General features: G+C 51.0%; 1 protein-coding gene and 1 pseudogene across 1 annotated transcript; one reads left to right on the top strand and one right to left on the bottom strand.

Annotated features, from left to right (window-relative positions):
* Window positions 1-835: 835 nt before the first annotated feature.
* Window positions 836-19,882, bottom strand: P3H1 (prolyl 3-hydroxylase 1). The gene is made up of 15 exons (XM_036862086.1): window positions 19,360-19,882; window positions 14,842-14,994; window positions 12,904-13,093; window positions 12,558-12,689; window positions 11,572-11,711; window positions 7,156-7,245; window positions 6,791-6,843; window positions 6,489-6,610; window positions 4,681-4,808; window positions 4,419-4,514; window positions 3,831-3,981; window positions 2,584-2,701; window positions 2,128-2,203; window positions 1,723-1,863; window positions 836-1,308 (listed from the first exon to the last, which is right to left on the bottom strand). The coding sequence occupies exons 1-15, from the start codon at window positions 19,822-19,824 to the stop codon at window positions 1,153-1,155; spliced, it is 2,211 nt and encodes a 736-aa protein (XP_036717981.1). The 5' UTR covers window positions 19,825-19,882; the 3' UTR covers window positions 836-1,152.
* LOC118899764 lies at window positions 15,658-16,282 on the top strand (annotated as a pseudogene).
* Window positions 19,883-19,986: the final 104 nt, after the last annotated feature.

Genomic DNA, 19,986 nt, shown 5'->3' on the forward strand with positions numbered 1-19,986 from the left:
TGGCCGACCAGGCCCCAGGGACCCTGACCTCACTGGCTGCTCTGTGCCGGCACATCGGCCTCCTTGCTGTTGCCTTCTCCTCAGGGCCTGACCTGCCTTCTTTTCTACCTCAAAGGATTACACACACACACATTTATGTGTTTGTTACCTGTCTCCCTTACTAAAATAGAAGCTCTATGAGGACTGGGGCTTGTTTGGTTTGACACCGTATTCCCAGCACCAGCACTTAGCTGGTGCTCAATAAATAAACACTGGTTGATTGAATAAATGGGCTCTCAGGGTGCAGGTTCCCAACTCATGACCCCACTGCACCTCAAGCCCAGGAGGGAGATGGGCTTGCGGCCCGAGGAGCTGAATCTCCAGGTCTGCTCTTACTCCGTCTCCTAGAGGTGAGTGCTGTCCTGCACATGGAGGCCCTGAGGTATGAGGACCCTGAGGCCAGACATCAGAGCAGGATGCATGTGGCCGACACGGGGGCAACATGCCAGAGCACTGCTGACCGCTGCTAGCTGCCAGAGAAGGATTAGTAATAATCCCTGCCATCCACCCAGAGCATTCCAGTTTACAAAATGCTGTCACATCGGCGTCGCATGTGGGCCCCACAACTGCCCAGAGGTGGGCAGAGCAGCGATTATGGTCCCCGTTATACATATGACAACCCTGAGGTCCCTGAGGTTAAGGGTCTGGCCTGAGACTGCACAGGAAGTGGCCGAGCCGGGTACAGAGCTAGGCCTCTTCACACCATGCCTGCCACTGCATCCTGCCCAGAGCAATTTTTATCAAGTGAGACCCCTGGCACCGATGGGCATATTTCCACTCTGAACAAACCACCGAGTAAAAAAAACCACGAATCATTTATTCTTTGGTGGTCTACACAGGCACTTAAATACTGTATTGCTGTCACGTGGCTGCCTGTGCAGGCCCCCGGAGTGGCTCTGGGCCTGCGTCCTGAGCCCTTGGTCAGGCCCAGGGGGAGAGGGCTGTCCTGCTATGTCCACTCCAAGAGCGGCAGCACCATGTGGACGGCTATGAGCAGAGTCCCCTCAGCGGGGGGCAGACCTAAGCTCCCCACTGCTCCTCCCCCGAGGCTGGCCAGTCCAGGGTGCAGGATGGAGTTCCTCACGTGGGTGATCACCGTCCACATGTGAGCTGTCAGAGCTCATCCTTGTGCCCTGACTCACTGCTGGAGACAGACCCCTGTACGGGCTCGGGGGGGCCCTCCTGGGCTTCTCGGGGCTGCTCATGGGGGAGGTCCGTCTCTTCTGGGCTAAAGAGCATCTTCACCAGGTCATCCGCCTGCACCCTGTCCTGCAAGGACAAACCCCCGGCTGTTCAGAGAGGCCTCTGGACCAGGCACTCACCATCTCTCAGGTGCTACTTCCTGGAGAACAAGAAGGCTCTTCTCCAGTGGCCTCCGAGCTCATCCTAATCCCAGCAGGTCCTACTCTTTGGGCAGAGGCAGCAGAGGTGGTACCCAGCAAGGGACCAAGAACCAGGATCACTCCCCTTATTGTCCCCCCTGCCCCCCACCTGAGCCCCATTCCCAAGGAACGAAGAAGGGCCGGGGACCACGGTGACACAGTGCCGAAGCGAGGAGTCTCTCTGGACTCCCAAGCCCAGGGCTTCTTCCACGTCTAAGCATCGGCAATGGGACTGGGGAAGGCGGAAGCAGAACAAGGGCCCTGCCAGGAACAGGTCACGATGGGCGCCAACTGCTCTCACCCGCTCGCTGTGTCGAGCATCCAAAGTGAACCACAGGGCGATGGCACAGCGCTGCCCTCTGGTGACAGCCTTCACTCCGTGAGGGTTTTCCGTGCCCGAAGAGAATCCCACGGCCCTTCCGCACTGGGGCTGCACCTCTGCCTAAAGGGAACGACGAGGGGGGTACACAGGACAGAGACCATAACCTGCCTTCAGAAGGGACACGGGGTCATTCAGGTCCAGGAGGGGTTGGCCCCTCTGCCTGGCTTCCCAAAGACCAGAGCTAAAGAGAACAGGTGACTAGTCAGAGGCCCCCTGGTTTGGGGAGGGGAGTGCTGGCCACCAGGAAGACCAGCTGGCCATTCTGCCCACTGCACCTTGAGGTTTTGTCTCCCCTCCCAGGGATGGGGACAAGGGCGCACTCACCGTCACGGTCTTGGCATCTAGTTCAGTGAAATAAAAGTTTCCTCCGTCGAAGTCTGCGTTCAGGTAAAGAATGGCACTGGGAAAGGCAGAGAGCACCTCGACACCGACTTCCTCTTCCCGCCCCTCAGACACCCACGGCTCCAGTGCCTTTATCTCCAAGTGCTCCCAACCAGCAGCAGGAGGGGGGCCTTCTCTGAAGCCTCACGAACATGACTCCTGACCTTCCCGCCTCCCTACCCTCGCCCCTGAGAATCCGCCATGCCCTCCTCTGGGGTGTTTCTGTACCAAGTCTACCTTTCCCTGTCCTACTCTCACACTGCACTGTAATGATTCCAGTTTTATCTGACTCCCAATCCAGAGGGTCCTGGATGCTGGGAAGAGCTGGTCCCAAACATGCATGTGTCGGGGGAGGGGGCAGGGCACAGGGCCCTGGGGGCGTCACAGCAGAGCTGGCACCTGTAGTCCCGGAAGGTGTAGGCGGGGGGCTCCTTGATGCACACGAGGGCCTCGGCGTTCAGGATGCAGTTGTCCACGTGGACGGGGTGGCTCCCGTCCTTCCTCTCAGCCTGTGCCTCTGCGGCCAAGGAAACACACGTTAGCACTGGGGCACCTCAGGGGACACTGCAGCTCTCCTGCTGGCATGCGAGGGGAGGGGGTCACTGCCGACCAGCTTCCCTTCCTCTGGTTTGATCCACGTACTCCAAGTCTTTAGACACATAGCAGCAAGACTAACCTTAAACCCTTAACCTTGGTGAGTAAAAACAAGGCCTCACCCAGCCCTTCACTGCCTGCCGACTCTTCCTGGCTTCCTGGCTTCCCGCTGCCCAGGCCCCAGGGCCCCCACCTGGAGGACAGGACACACACAGTTGCGAGTCTGGCACATTCCCTGGGTGTGCCCAGATTTTGATAGAATTCCAAACTTTCTGAGGGAGAGTAAAGTCCTCTAATCTCTGCTGCCCATCAGGGTCATATCGGCACCAGGGGCCGCTGAAGGCTCTGGCATGACAGACCCGGCTGTGGATCACGCGTGGTTCCTGGACACTGGCCGTGCCTCACCCCTCCTAGGGAATGCAAAAGGGAATGTGACAGAGGGAGAGTGAACGATGAACAACCTCCAGCCTGCCCTAACTTGTAAAATAAGTAGTTCTCTCAGAAATTTGGTATTTAACAATTAGTGACAGAGAACTTGCAACGCAGATCGTCATTCACCTAAGGACACCTGTATGCCCAATACCAGCGCTGAGAACCACTGACTTACAGGATGCAAAATACTCTTGAATGCAGCGCTCCGCAATTTGGCTTCTGAGGACCTCACCAGTCTTACGTGGCTGCCCCCCATCCCCCCTTGACCTTACGCTCCAGAAACGGCCACTTCCTTAGTCCCCCCAGCTGCCGGTTGCTCGATGCCTCCACTCCTTTCCTCATGCTGCTCCCTCTGGCTCGAACGTCCTCCCACTGCCCCGTCTACTCCACAGCTCCTATTCATCCTGCACAGCTCTCATCACCTCCTCTGGGAAGCCCTCCTGACTCCCCGGGGAGACTGACTCGAACTTCCTCTGCTGCACTCATTGCACTGGTTTACGTTGGTTCCCCAGCAGGATGAAAGGGACCATATCCTGCTCTTCTCCGTGTCCTCCACATCCAGCTGGTGCCTGGGTGGGCAGCGTGTGCTGCACGGGGGCTGCGGGTTGAGGGAGGCCCACCTTCGATCGCGGTGCGGCACACCAGGTGGGAGTAGGAGAAGTAGAGGGGGCTGTCCAGGCGGAAGTAGGACGCCATGACACGCCGCACCTTCTCCGTCACGTTGTAGTACAGGTGAGCGCTCTGCAGAGGAACCTTCCCTTCCTGTCCCAGCTGCCGAGGAGACCAGTGGTCAGCTACGCTGCACGCTCCTCTGCGGGCCAACAGAGACCACAGGGGCGCCAGGCCCCATTCCTCGTGCCCACCAAGGACCAGCCCCTCTGCTTCCCGTACATGACTCTCTGCCATCGCCCCCTCCCCTCACCTTCACACTTCTCTTTATGAGTAACCTGCTCAGAAGTACAGCGGTTCTTCAGAAAGCGCTCTCAAGCTTGGGGTATCAGTCTTGCTTGCTTGCCTCATTGTTATTACACTAATAGCCATGGTTCAAAAGTCAAGCTCACCCAGCATGGTTTATCCTGCCTCCGTGGCAGCTGGGACGCTGACAGGCAGACACTTTTACCTTTCCTACCACCATCTCCAACTCCTCCCCAGAGCCTGCGCGTCCCCCTCCCCCTTCTCCACACTCTAGAACACAGTACTGACCCTACCTTGAGGGCCTTGAAGACAGTGACGCCATAGAACTTTTCGCTGGGAGTGTGTGGGGAGGTCTGACCCCGGTAGCCATCTCCTAAAGTTGCTGCTGCCTACGAGGCCCCAAAAACAGGTGGAGTTAGCCAGGCAGCTGAGGGCCCAAGAAGAGGTGGTCGACTGCCCGCAGCAAGGGGCAGGCAATCGTTCAGCACCTAAGAGGCACCTAGTCGGGGGAGGCTGGGCCCTTAGGGAGATGGTATGGTCACCGGGTTCCCTCACATTGGTCAGTCTCTGCAGCTCCCGGCACTCATCGTCAGAGATGACACCATCCATCACCACCCGCTGGGAACCGTTCAAGACTTTGGAGGTCATGGTGAGTCTGATACCGTCATAAAGCAGGGGGCCACCTGCAAAGCAATAACATCGGCTAAATCCAGCAGTAGTTCTGTCCAGACACTCTCCATCAGATATTGCCTTGCTGTAAGGAAGAGAAATTCCAGTTGTTTCCTGTTCACCAGAGAAACCTCCCGTTTGGTCGCTTCCAAAGGTAGGGTGGTCCAGAGGATGGAACCTAGAGCTGAAGGGCAGGAGATCCAAGTCCTGGTCCACAGCTGTTGGCTCCTGGGCTTTCATGCGTTGTTGAGGAAACATCATAAAGACATTCCTAAAACATGAGTTCAGGACCAGAAAGAACTGGGTTTGACTCCTGGATCCTCCACTTACTAGCTGTGTGACCTTGGCAAGTTACTTAACCTCCCTGAGCCTTATCTCATCTGTAAAACAGCATCTACCTCGTAAGTTTGATGTAAAGAACAATATGACAACTTAAAAGTTTAGCACGATACTTGGCACCTAGTAAATGCTTAAAAGTGTAGCTACCATCATATCATCATCTATTTAAAATGAGGATCTTACAATCTGCCCAACCAACTTCCCAGGCAATTATGAGAATCAAGAGAAATAACAGGGTGAAAGCTCTCTGAAAACAAAGGAATGCTGGACAAATTCTTTAACGTGCTAATCTCATTAAATTAAGCACTTGTTAATTGAAGCAACTGTAGAGTAAAGGCCAGCCTTTCTCTCTTCTATTTCTCCTGGTGTCTCTCTGTGCTGGGGACATACCAGAGACCCAATTCGACTCCATCTATTATTTACTGAGGCCTCAGCGTGTGCCAAGCACTGTGCTAGAAAAGGCAAGGGATTAACACCTGAAGACAGCACCTGTTCCAACAATTACACAAATGACCAACACAAGGCAGACCTTGTGAAAGTACAAAGTGCCTTGGAAGTTCAACAGACATGGGGGTGGGGATCCCAACTGGCCTGGAGTTTAAGAAAGGCTCTGTAGGGTGGACCTGAGACGCCTCACGGGGAGAGATGATGGGAAGTGTATAGGTGGAGGCATAGGCCTGAACAAAGACTTGTGAGCAGAGAGAGGCTCAAGGACGAAGAGAAGGTATAAATGGGGAATGGTAGAACATACGGTTAAAGGGGCAGGCAGGGAGGACGGCATCAGAGTCCCTGTGTTTGGAAGACTGGTCTAGCCCCCAGGTGGGAAGGGGCAAGGACAGATTGGAGGAGAAAAGATGAGTGCAGAGAGGAGGGGCTGGGGGCCTGATGCACGCCTGAGGCCATGGGACAAGAAAAGGGTTGGGGAGAGAGAAAGAGAGCAGAGTCCTAATTGGCAGGCCCCCCCGGAGGACTGGAGGGGATGGGCAAGGGGGGACCAAAGGAGACCTGAAGATTTTGAGGCTTGGTAACAGGACAAAGGATGGCAGCTGGGAGAAAACAGTTTGGGGGTAAGGAGAGAGGACAAGTTTTCTCCTATAAATACTTACTGAAGCAAACTAAACTAGTGTCACTGTGACTCAGAAGCCTTACTTCTTAACCAAAGGCCAATTCTCAGTGCTCTTTGCAGGTGGAAGTCCCGTGGGTGAGTGAAGAAGGGCCACGGCGGGGGTGAGCCCTGACCCGTGCCAGCTCGGATCCTGAGGCTGCTTTCTAAGGGGAGCTGCCCAGCTGACATGGGGACCACCAGCCTTGCTGCCCCCATGACAGCCAAGGTGGCCCCATGCTCGTCCTCTCACCTTCCCGGGTCAGCCTGCTCACGTCCATTGACTCCTTGGTCTTCTCTTCCACGAGGGTCTCAATCTCCTTCATCAGGTTTCCGATCTCCTGGGAGATGCGGGCGGCTGTTTCCCGTTCTGACCTGCGAGCACAGCCAGTTTGAGGGCTATATTCCAGGGCCAGCCCAGGCTCCCACCCCAGCTTCCCAGACTGGACCTGCCCACCCCTTGCCAGGAGTTCACATCTGCCTCTGCCTGGGCTCAGGAAGCCTCAAGTGCTTCATCACACCGATCCAATCATGCAGTCTCTTCAAGGCCCTCACTTCTGTTTCTCTTGCAGTCTCTTGGGAATCACCTCTTCTGGAGTCCATGAATCCTAAAAGCAGAGCAGGAAAAAATGAACAGTGTCGGGTGACCTGCTGAATCTTCCAGGTCTCGATGCACATACTAGGGCCTACAGGGAATCCACCTTCTCACCGGCCTCCTTTCAGGAGATAAAGTGAGAGGTCTCTGGAACTGAATCACCTGTACCTGGCTGCCCAGAATCCCCCGTCTCTCGTCCACGCAGATCTCCTGTTTGGCTCAACCCCCGAACGGCCCTCTCCCCAGAGGCGCACGGTGTACAGCTCAGCCCATCCCTTGCATCCCCGCCCCACTCCCCACTCCGGCTCCCTGCACCCTGGCTCACCGGGTCAACAAAGGGAATTCCGAAAACATCATAAGCGAAGAAGAGCAGTTCTTTCTCCAGCAGGCTTCGCTGGTGGTACTCCTGGGCACTCTGAGGAAACGCAGTGGGAGGGACGCCCTGGTACTCAGCCCTGCCGCTGGCTCTAGCCCGCACCCCCCGCCCCTGCGTTCCACACTGTTGCCCCCAGTGCGACCCAAGGCTTCCTCTCCCACTATCACTAGCGTGTCCGTCCCCCCGTGTGGGACAAGTCTCACGTCTGTGCTCAAGGGTTCCTCTTGCCTGACACAAGCAGCCCCTCTGAGGGTGGCACAGCCAGGCTTCCCTTATAGGGAAACAGCCCCCCTTCCTTTCCCTGCCGTTAATCTCTGAGACAGAAAACCTGAGGATTCTCAGGAAATACTCTTTAAGAAAGAAAAATTCCTTCTTGACCTCTGCAGGAGTTCAACACGCAGGGGAAGAAAAACCTAGGTGTTAGGTGACTCCTGCGTTATTCATTTAATCTTTGCAGCCGTTTTTGAGGTTGATAAGATTATCCTCATTTTACAGACGAAGACACCGAGGTACAGAGGGGATATGCAACTTGTTTGAGGTGACACTATAGGAGATGGTAGAGCAGGGACCTACATCCAAGCCTGGGTCTCTCCAATCCTAAAGCCCACGTGCTTTTTCCTATGCCTTCTGCCTCCCCTCAGACTTGGAGTGGACGGTGTCCCTCCCGGGAGCTGGGCCAGTGCAGGAGCAGCTGGGTCCAGCATCCGACCATTCCCACACGTGCTCAGTGGTAGGGCTCACCCAGGACAGGGTAACTAAGTACCTTCTGGGGTCACATCTTTCCCTAGGTGCCCTGCTAGTCTCCCAGCAGCAGAAGAAGGAAGGAAAAGAAAAAGAAGACATCATCAGTTGAAATAAAAGATGAGGGCAATAAGGAAAACTTTAAAGGTGTCAATGAGGCCTATATCACCTATTATATTTACCCAAGAAGAAGATGGAAATTTTCTCCTAAGGAGTTTAAATAACTGGCCTCCCTCACCTAGTGCTGGACACCAAGCTAGGTATGTGTTATCTCCTTTAACCCTCTCCAACTGCTCTATGAGCCTGCCAGGAAGCAAGTCCCACTTCTACCATTTACTCATTCAGCACTGATTTACTGAGTATCAGCTATGTGTCAGAACTGTGCCGGCACTGGGATAAAGCAGGGAAACAGAGATTCCAGCCACCGTGGGCAGCCATAGGCTGCTGTGCAAGTTAACTCACTTCCTGGAGCCTAAATGTCCTCATCTCGAAAATGGCAAGAATAGCGCCCACCTCACAGGGTGCCTGTGATGATTAAATGCGAGGATGGGTAGAAACCACCTAGCTCAGTGCTTGGTCTGGGACAGGGCTCAACAGATGTTAGTTACCTTCTTTCCAGAAGGGCAGTTCTAGTTAGAAATGGTAGACTGACCACTTATTTTCCCTTTCTGCCCCAGACTCACTAATATGACCATAAAGGGTCAGGGGGAGGGGTCTTAACCAAGCAAAGAGACTAGGAGAGGCGCCATCTCAAATCCAGACGGTCACTATCTAGCGGCCAAAGAGGACAACGACAAGGTCACCAGTCTCCATATGGGAGGGGGTGGCAAGAGGAGCGTTATTTCTATTAGAGACTCTCAGGATTGCAGATCCAAGAAGGAAGAACCTTGGTTTTTAACTTCAGGGTAGGTTGGTGACCCCACCTCACTGGGTTGTTATGAGAATCAAACGAAAGAAAAGCTATGAAAAAGTTTTGTAAACTATAAAATGCCACACACATTTGAAGGGTGCTTATTTTCCACAGTAAGCGCCACAACAACCAGAATGGGAGGTCTGTTACTGCCACATCATCCACCTGCTTCTCCCAGTGAACAGAGGAAAAATGAGCCACCCTGGGCTGGAGTGCGGGCAGGGCAGGAGGCTGTGAGGGCGGTATCCTGCCACCCGTGTGCCCTGGGGCCAGCGCCGTGCATGTGTCTCCCAGGCTGGGAATGTGGTGCCTAATTAGACATGGAGAGGAGGGAGGCATGAACCCCCTGCCCCACCGCCAGTTCCACCTCTCCCCACCACCTGGTCAGCTCCCCTCCTCCAGCCCCCCGCCTCACTCAGGCCTCAGCAGCTCTCTCTGCACCGTGACGGCCTCCGGCACCTCCCATTCTGAGCCCTGCCCCATCACATCTCGTCAGGCTGCTTCAAACCCTTTGAGGGCTCACTACTGCCTGCTGCACACAGTAGGCTCCAAGGTCCTGGAGAGGCGCTCAAGACCCCTCAAAAATCTGACCCTCCCGGGCCTCATTGCCTGCAACTCCCCAGCGCCATCTTCCGTTCACATGGGACTGTTGTCCAGGTGGTTTGCATATTGCTGTTCTCCATCTAAAAGACCCTTCTCTGACTCGTTCACCTACTAAAGGCTTTTAAAACCAATTGTCAACACCACTGCCTCTTGTGAAGCCTTCCCGGACCCGCCAGTTGCTTACTTTTCCTCCGTGCTCCCACTCTAGCTCGCTGACCCCTCTACTATGATATTCACCGCAGCATTTTACAAATCTTGGATTGTACACCTTTCCAAGGTGGTTTTAGATGGCATTCAAAAAGACATGAAAGTAGTACAAATGTAGCTAAGAGAAACTCCCGGAGTATCGATAGACATAAATAGAAATGTTCAGTTCTCCCCCGCTCAGCCCCTGACCCACAGGCCCATGCCTGGGGGTGCGGGGGTTAATCCCGATGAACAGTTTCTTACCAATCTGTGCAGAAAGTTAAAAAACTTAAAAGTATATATGCATTACCAAAAAACGTAAATAGAATACCACTACAGTTCTATGTCTTCTTTCTCTTTACCTAAAATTACATCACGGAGACAATTTCATGTTGGTGCGTAGGAATCTACTCAAGCAACATAATGGTTATCTTGTATGTTACTGAATGAACGTGCCATATTTTATTTAACCAGTTCCCCAAATTGATAGCATTGAGCTTGTTTCCAGTTTTTTGCTTTTAGCGGCGGACTTCCGATGCACACCTGTGCACATTTACCTTTGCACGCTTGTGTAGTACAGCCAAGGGTGAATCCCCGGCAGTCAGATCGCTGGGTAAATGAACAGTACAGTTTGCAGCCCTACCAACAGCCCAGGGGTGTGCCTGCTCCCCTACATGTGTCCAACAGACTTGTTGCACACACAACTGAGGGGCCTCTAGAGTAACTGTAGCTATGTATCTTTTTTTCTTTGACAAAAGGAAAAACTGATCCAAAGTTACAGCTATTTTTACAGACTGTAAGATTGGGTTTTGGAGAGGCCAGCAGGACACAAGTGATTGAGGGTCACAGTGACAAGCCACCCCATCTCAGGAGGTGGCTGAAGTTGGAGGTAAGAAAACCTGCCGCCTGCTACTTGTGTACCGTCAGCAAGACCCCTGTGACGCCACCTGTCCACACAACACTCTGTACAGCACCTGTCGGCTCACTACCTCATTTGACCCTCACACTCGTCCTGTGTTGAAGACAGAGCAAGAACCGTAATCCTATTTTACAGAAGGAGAAAATGAGACTCAGAAGGGCAGTGCAGCATGACTAAGATTCCACATGATGTGTCAAAAATCACATGGTTAGTAAGTGGAGGAGCCAGGACTTGAGTCCAGATTAGTGACTTCAAATCCACCTCATTGTTCTGGGCTCAAGAAGGAGAGGATCTAGGGCCTGTGCGAGGCACATGTACAAATATCGAGGTTCACAGTATTGAACTTCACTAAGTTAAAAACAGAGAACTTTTCATGTTTTTAATACAAAAATGATACCCGTTCACCGCAGGGAATTTAGAAAATATAAAGGAGCAAAACACAAAAATCACCCGTAATTCCAGAAATAGCCATTGTTAAATGAACAGCACAAAGTGCAGTCCCCCCAGCAGTGCAGGCATGGGCCTGCTTTCACTTCAGTGCCTTTCGTTTTAGTCTTTCTATTACATAGATTTTTTTCCTTGTTCTGGAGTGAGATGGGTATAATGCTGAAACAGGGAGAGATCGAACAATGGCAGAAAGAAGCGGGGGCGGGGAAGAAAATGGAGGCAGAAAAGAGGTGAGTGAAAAAAAAATTTAGCATGAAGTAGAAAACGATAAATCTTGGCCAAATCAAGTCTCAAAGTGGAGGTGCTGAAAAAGGGAAAGAACATGGCATGGCTGCTTTGCAGTTCTGCTTTTCCTTGCCGACTCGGAGAACAGACTTCTGGGCCCAGATCGTGCTAATTAAGGTGCTGGCTTATTCCCCGCTTTCTGTGCACTCACACCCACCCAGGCAACCTGCCCCCACCCTGCCCGAGCAGCCCCGGCTCCTTCTCCTCTACCCCCCTCTCTGCTTTCTGGTCTGGGTTCAGCTGGCAGCCACCCAAAGTAATGCAGGTCTCTCACCTCACGGGGGCCGATGGATCTAGCTTGTTCTTCTCCAAGCATGGCTGTATAGTAGGCCAGATTCTGGCTCATCACCTCATCATTGGGGAAGAAGAGGAGATAGGTCTTGGCACATTCAATGGCCTGTGTGTAATTCCCAACTGCAAAAGGGAAAAAATGGCTGAGAAGAAAGCGTCGAATCCCGGGTACCGTGAACCGCCTCGTGTTCAGTCTCAGCACAGCTCGAGGCAATGATGACATGGCAAGGTGGCACCAGCTACATAACACGACTGCCTGATTTGGCGGGAGAAATTACAGAATAAATTACAGAATATACGATTGATTTTTAAGGTGCTCAGTGCCTGCAAGTAATTCAAACATTGGCCTTAATACTCCCAATCATTAGACCAATTTCAGGAATATTCCCCTGTCTTCCTACTTTTTTTTCCCTATGGATTTTCAGAAGAGAAGGGAAGATTACAGTAGCAGATTGTCTCTTTGGCAGAGTTCTTGTTGATATGTGTTGGTCTCCTCAACCATAAAAGTGTATATTCTTGAATATGCTGTAATGCTTAGCACACAGTGGGGACTCAGTAAAGACCCGCTGACTTGTTGCTTTTCTGGATATTGACAGCCCCCTCACCCCACCCTAGAGCATCAGTGCTACATGAGGGAGAAGGGTGGGGAAATGCCCTGTGAGCTGGTTTAAATGGAAGCACACCCTTGCCTTTACTATAACTTAACTCAGGTGCAAAATGAGATTATAAATGTTACAGAGGGGACCAGAGGGTGAGGTCCTAGAGTCTCCCTCCCCCAGCTTTTCAGGCTGCTGGTACTGCTTCTTGGGAGGTGGCTTGTAACAAGGTATTCAGGGATCACCTGGCATGGTGCCTGCCAGAGCCGCAGAGAGAAACCAAACAGCCTGAAGAAGCACAGTGGCCATAATCCCTGCCTTCCTTGCTTTTGGCTTAGTGCAAAGCAGCTGAGAAAGAGAAAGGAGGCCTTACTGTTATAGTAGGCAAACTGCAGATAATTATAATGCGATGGGAGGAAGTCTTCAAAGGGCTTCTCTCGACTTGGGTGGGAAGCAAGCTCCGTGACACAGTTCTGCTTACAGCTGAGGACCTGGATGTAATGGTCTGAAAGGAATCGAGGAGGGGGAAGAACCGTAAGGTCAATTTCCAGGATTCAAATGCTGCTTAAGATGAACAAATTCAAGTGGAAGCAATTTTCAGTCAGATTCCCAGATTTAAGAGATTCAGGAATGAGGCTGAAGATGCTGTGTCTGCAGAAATCACGTTGTCGCCCTCAGAACCCAGAGGCCTGGCCGAGGGCTGGGTTTGGGCCCCGCACCTGTGATGGCCTGGAGGAGGTCAGCGTTGTACTCCAGGTAGTTGTAGCCGTCGTAGTCATAGGGCCCTTCACAGAGGGCACGGCACTCCTCGTCGGCCACGAAGTACTCCCGCAGCGCCGTCTCCAGGTGGGGTGCGGCTTCCTGCAGCTGCTCCTCGGAGTAGAGGCGCACTCCCAGCCGAAACTCGTGCTACTGGGAGGAAGGGGTACTCAGATGCAGGGCAGGCTGCGGACAGCCCTCCCTCCTTGCCCACGGCCACCTCCGCGGGCATCCCCGTGGCCCTCTCAGGTTACGGATGCAAAGGGTGCCTGCTACACAAAGAAAGCCTGCTGGAAACGGTCTTTACTTAGTCTTTACATCTGACTTTCTTTGGAAATTTGAAAACATTTAACTCAATCTACTTGAAAGATATATGGGAATTCACTGTCATTTTCTTGCACTTTTTTTGTAGGGCTGAAAGTTTTCAAAATAAAAATTTAATAAAAAAACATTTAACTCTTAGCTATCAGAATGTGGTTTGAGGTGATGAAAGCAATCTTTCTAGCAGTAAGGAGTGATTTGGGCTGCTGCAGCTGACTATGGACTTTGCTTCTGCTCTCTGTGGGACACAGCTCCCTTCTTGCAGACAATAACCATTTTCATTTGTCACAGAATCACTAAAAAAGAAAAAAAAAGAAAAAAACCCAAACTGTGTAGAGTTGTATAATGTACTAGATGTACACAGTTTACTTTTAAAAGTCATTTTGATGTTGTTTCTAATATGCCTATTTCTAAACTACAACGTAAGCCCTTTATGAAAATGCTATATCGGGACTTCCCTGGTGGTCCAGTGGCTAAGACTCTGTGCTCCCAATGCAGCGGGCCCAGGTTCAATCCCTGGTCAGGGAACTAGATCCCACCTGTGGCAACTAAAGATCCCGTGTGCTGCAACGAAGATTCCCCGCAGGCCACAACTAAGACCCGGCGCAGCCAAATAAATAAATAAATAAATAAATATTTTTAAAAAATGCTATGTCATCATAGACAATACCTCCTATGGGACACAGACTTTTCCTGCTAAATAAATAAGAACATTGAGGAATACTGAACCACTCACTGTAGTGAAAAGCAAAAACCTACATGACCAAAAAAATTTGACAAGTAAATGAATACAATGTGTGCATAAGACGGATTGTCATGCAGCCACTAAAAACTGTGTTTTCAAAGAAAATTTGAAGACATGAGAAAAGACGCATCATATAATGTTAGTTCAAAAGAGATGATGAGGGGCTTCCCTGGTGGCGCAGTGGATAAGAATCTGCCTGCCAATGCAGGGGACACAGGTTCGATTCCTGGTCCAGGAAGATCCCACATGCCGCGGACCAACTAAGCCCGTGCGCCACAACTACTGAGCCTGTGCTCTAGAGCCTGCGAGCCACAACTACTGAGCCCACATGCCACAAGTACTGAAGCCCGTGGCCTAGAGCCCATGCTCCACAACAAGAGAAGCCACTGCAGTGAGAAGCCTGTGCACCGCAAGGAAGAGTAGCCCCCGCTCGCCGCAGCTAGAGAATGCCCCCGTGCAGCAACGAAGACCCAACACAGCCAAAAATAAATAAATAAAATAAGAATTTAAAAAATAATAATAAATAAATTAATTAATAAAAAAAAAAAAAAGAGATGATGAAAAATACATACACAATATGACGCCAAATTAGGTTTAAAAATTAGAAATACTGAAGACTTAAAAAAGAGGCCAAAATATCAACTACTGGTTTTCTGAAGGTGGCACTATTATAGATGATTACTTTGTTTTTTACATATTTGCATTTTTCTAATGTTGTACAATGAACATACATTACTTCTGTAATCAGAAAGCAACCCTAGTGAACGTCACTATAATAAAAAGAAAGAGCGAGAGAAAGGGATAGCGTTTTTTGTTTGTTTTTTGTTTTCACCATATGGGGTTTGGCCTCAAGATCCTTGAAGTCGGCTTCCTTCACCCCAGACATGGTTTGGTAATAGTCCAGGTTCTGACGCATCTCCATGTGCTCAGGATTGCCCACGAAGAAGGTATGAGCTGCTGCTACGGCTTTCTCCAACTTGTTTATCTACGGGTGAAGAACAAGAACATGGTTGTCACAGCCAAACCTTGATGGTTTGTGTCCAAATGTGCAGTTCACAGTAAACAGGAAATCCCCGCCTTCCTGAGCCTTCCACTCTGTGCCTCGGCCCCTGCCAAGCCCAGAAAACACACCTATTGCAGGAACTACATACCAGAGATTAGAAGCATGGGGCCCTGGGCAGGTTTTCAGCTATTTCCCAAATCAGCATTAGGGATTCCTCAAATTACAGGAGGCAATGCTTCAGAAGTGTAAACATTCTATTCTAAAACAAAGGTGGTATTGTAGGGGGAATGCTATGGAAGACTGACTGCCTAAATAATATACTCTCGAAATTCAGATGTGGTGACTAAGCTGAAGAAAGTCTAAGGAGTCAAGGATTAAGGGGTAGGAGAGAAACAGCAGTTAACAATTAGACCATGCCAGAGAAGTTGCTTAGGGGAAAAAAAAAAAAAAAAAAAATATATATATATATATATATTTTTTTTTTTTTCCCCCTGCATACGTGTTTTTGACACATTCAAGGAAAAGGTGGGTGGCTGAAAAGTCTTAAGATCCTATACAAAATCCAGACATGGCATCTTCTGACTTTTCAAAGCCCAGGGCTCATGAGGTTAAAACAAGTGGCTATACAGAAATCTGAGGGGGGAAATGTGCTACAGGTCACAATCATGCCCATAGCAATGGACTCCAGCATATCAAAATTACACAGCTTCATATGCAGAATCCAAAATAAATCACTAGGCGGGTCCGTGCGGGTCTCCAAGCCGCCTGCTTGGCAGCAGAGAGGTCACGGCATGAGGCCACCGCCACAGTTGCCGCGAGGTTGGAGCGCTGGGCTGCACTGTGGCCTACTGCCGGCAGGAAGGGAAGGATCGAATCGTATTTGTGACCAAAGAAGACCATGAAACTCCAAGCAACGCGGAGCTGGTGGCCAACGACCCCAATGATCCTTAAGAGGAGCACTGATGGATCCTGCCCAATGGAGACATCAGCTGGAACTGGCTGTGCCTTGGGGGCACGGCCAGCGGCCCGCGTGGGGAACAGTTCAAGGCGGCCTTTTCCTGCTTCCACTGCAGCACAGATGATGTCAAGGGGTTGGACTGTGTAGACCAGTTCCAGGCCATGCAGGAGTACTTCTGTACCCGTACCTCTACCCCAGGAGGAGGAGGAGGAGGAGGAGGAGGAGGAGGAGGAGGAGAAGCCAGCAGATGGATTAGAGGAATCGGCTGCTTCTGAGGTCGCCGCGACCAAAGAAGAGGAGGGGTCCAGCTAATGAAGGCCTGGAGCGCTGGGCTCCAGCCTCCTTCAGAGAGGATGAACCTCTCCAAGAAAGTGTCCCTCCCTCTGTTGTTCTGTGCATGTAATGTACAAAATAACGTATTGTGCTGATCAGGGGTCTTGGCCCCTTGACATATACACTGAAAAATGGGGTGTATGTATGTGTACCGCACATGAACCTAACAGCGAATGTAGCTGCCACTTCTGAATTCTCTTCTCAGATTGTCCTGAATTTTGCCACTTTGAAATAACGTGCTGAATAATCTCAGCAACCAAAAATCATTATCTGAGAGTGTCTCTTGTGAGCGAGCTGATTTATTCTGATTCCTTGTATCCCTTTTAGTAGATTTTACACCCAGTTGGAAAGTGAAATAGAAACAAAACATCTTCCTTTAAAAATGCTGGAGTGGGGCCGTTCCTTGTAGAAGGGGCAGGATGATCAGCCCTTGAGTATTTGACGAAGCACTATGCTTCATTTCTGATATATTTTGGTTTCCAGTTTGCATTGAGCTCCAGGATTTCTATATTTGGAAAACAGGGCTTTGGACCCTCTGAGTGACTCCCTTTGTAAGTGAAGAGAAAGGCTGTTTTTTTCTGTTCTTGTTATTCCAAAAGCCCTGGTTTGGGGTCTGTGTTCACACTGGCTCTGTCTCAGCCTGTTCAGATGCAATGTTCTTGAGAGGTGGGGACCTAATCATTATCAAAGTAGCACCCGAGAGAGGAAACGGTGTCAATTAAAAGGAAAACATGATTTTTACCTGGAAAAAAAAAATCACTGATGATCTAATGATTAATTACATGGGTTGTGGTGTCAGACTGGTGACAAAGGTAGGTTTAATTATTCACTTGTTGGGGCTTTAGGCAAGTTAAAGTTTACTCTCTAAACTCAGTTCTCTAATCGGTCATCTGGAGATAGTACTCGCTACCTCACAGGATTGCTGGGAAAGTTAAATGAGAGGATATATATTCAGCTTCTAACACATGGTACTGGGCACATATTAAGTGCTTAATAAATGTTAGCTCAATAAATATAAATCCTAGCACGTTAGTAATATGCTAAGAAAAATATTTTTTCTTTTCTGATCATCAGTACTAGTAAATGCACACTAAACAAGAAGTCAGCCCTGGCTGTGACCCCCAAATAGCTAGGTGACCCACTGTCAACAATCCCCATCTCTGTACCTCAGTTGCCTTAATTATAAAATTAGAAATTCTCTCAAGTCTGTCCCTTTTACGGATTGATTCTCTCTCCCATATCTTTCAGCACTGCTCTTGCCTTTCTCTGTTCTCCTCCATCTCCACACCCCTCACCCCACCCCCAGACCTTCTTTACCCACTAAGCACGATGCACCTCATTTCTTTCTCTTATGTGGACAACTGCAGTCATCTCCTAATGGTTCACCCTGCCACCACTTTCTCCTTCTCCCAAGGCCTACGTCACATGGCTTCCAGAATTAGCATTCTACAACCCAGTTCTGATGATGGCTCCTTGAAGCCTGCAGAATTCTCTTCCCAGTCTGGCCCCACTCTATCGTGAATGGTCATCCTTCCTCTCCTCTAACAATATTTGGGATCAGCTTCAAATGTCACCTCTTCTTTCAAGTCTAACTTCTCTGACACAAAGCTAGATTCCTCCTCCTTTGTGTTCCCACAGCTGGATGTACATACCCTTTTAGTAGCCCTTACTACTAAAGTGACTCTTAACAGCAAAGCAAGGTAACACAAAAAAATATAAGGTCAATCATTTTAATTACCTGTACAAGAACTGGGATGTAGTAAGTATTCAATAAATGTTTGTCAAAGAATTTTAAAAAGTGCTGTTAAGTGACATGACCAAAGACATAGCCCAGTTATTTTGGGTTCAAGTCCAGCACACTTCTGGGAAACTAGGAGGAATGGACCAGAACTGTGTAAGCATAATGCCTGTGGAAAGGTGAAAATTTGAGGTCCCCAAGATTTTCTAAGTCTCTCTTTAGGTTGAATTGAAGGTCTGTTAAACTATGGATATAATAGATACCCGGCACAGCTCCTTCTTCCTTTTTTTAAAAAAATTAATTAATTAATTTTTGCCTGCGTTGGGTCTTTGTTGCTGCGCACTGGCTTTCTCTAGTTGCGGCTAGCGGAGGCTACTGTTTGTTGCGGTGCGCAGGCTTCTCATTGCGGCGGCTTCTCTTGTTGCGGAGCATGGGCTCTAGGCGCGTGGGCTTCAGTAGTTGTGGCATGCAGGTTCAGTAGCTGTGGTGCACGGGCTTAGTTGCTCCGCGGCATGTGGGATCTTCCCGGACCAGGGAACGAACCCATGTCCCCTACATTGGCAGGCAGATTCTTAACCATTGCACCACCAGGGAAGTCCCTCCTTTTTCCTTTTTTCCCCAACAAAATGGGCTAATAACAGAAGTTACTTTACAGGATAGTGCCAGGATCTGGACAAATGAATTAATAAATGCAAAGTACTTAATAGTGCCTGAAAGTATGTGTTGGCTCTCATTATCATCATAAATCAGAAGCACTCCAAATCTATGTATACACTTGGACTTAAGGCACTCTGGAATTCCTAAAAATACTCATTTTCTTTGGAAACCTGACCGACCAGCCAGAGGGTCCCTTACAGGGAGGGGCCAGACAGCCTCTACTGGCGACGTGGCAACCTCATGTCCTCAAAGAAAGCTGCTGCACTCGGGCAGCAGGAAAAGCATCACTGAAAAGCGAACAGGAAGGAAGATACTGCAGAAAGGTCCTAGCTTCTCACTCGGTAACTTACAACAAAATTAGGATCAGAGACCCAAGCTTCCGCTGTAGTTCCCTCTAAGAGGCCTCTCGGGGAACACAAGACCAAGTTTTGCTTGGTCTGTGCCTTAACCCCGGCTGGATCTTTGGGGTCACCATCTGCCTATGCGAACCGGCGAGGCTGGTCTCCCGGCAGGGTCTCTGCTCTCCCTGGATCCGGGAAGAGCTCCCTGGCCAAGACGCCACTTTCCCTCTCCGCGAGCACTTCCCTGGCCCCCCAAGTTCCCCCGGGCCAACCACACCCAGAAGGATCCCGGCAGCCCCGGGGCCCAGGCAGATCTGCACCTTGAAGTAGGCGACCTGTAGGTAGTTGTAGGGGCTCCGCTTGCTGAACTCCAACTCCAGCTCCTCGCTGAGCGGGTGGGTGGCCGACGGCCCGAGGCAGCGGCGCAGGCAAGCGGCGCGGCGCAGCAAGCCCCCGAAGAAGCGTAGGTCGTGCAGGGCGGCGGCGCCCGAGGCCTGCGCCAGGCTGGGGGGCGAGTCCGGGTCCAGCTCCCATGGGAGGTCGGCGGCACACCGGGTGCGGCAGCGCAGGCGAAGGGCGCGCAGGGCGGCCCGCGAGCGCAACGCCCGCTCCATGCTCAGAACCACCCCGGCCCAGTCACCGCGAGCATAGGCCGCGGCCCCCTCCGCGAAGAGCAGATCAGGCGCCGTCATGTCCCATTCCGCCTCGGACTCCGCCTCGGCCCGGCAGGCAGCGGTGGCAACCGCCAGCAATGTGGTCAGCAGCCTCAACGAGCGCGCCGCCATGGCCGCTCAGACCTAACGGGACCGCTGGTTACCGGCCAGGGAGGCCAGGGAGGCCCGAGTCCCACCCCCGGGAATCCCCGCCCCGGAGTGAAGTCCCGCCCCGAATGAAGCCCCGCCTCCCAAACCCAGCAGCGCACGCCCAGGAGGCTGCACCGCCTCTTT

The sequence above is a fragment of the Balaenoptera musculus genome, chromosome 1 (assembly GCF_009873245.2).
Source record: "Balaenoptera musculus isolate JJ_BM4_2016_0621 chromosome 1, mBalMus1.pri.v3, whole genome shotgun sequence".
Classification (NCBI taxonomy): Eukaryota; Metazoa; Chordata; class Mammalia; order Artiodactyla; family Balaenopteridae; genus Balaenoptera; species Balaenoptera musculus.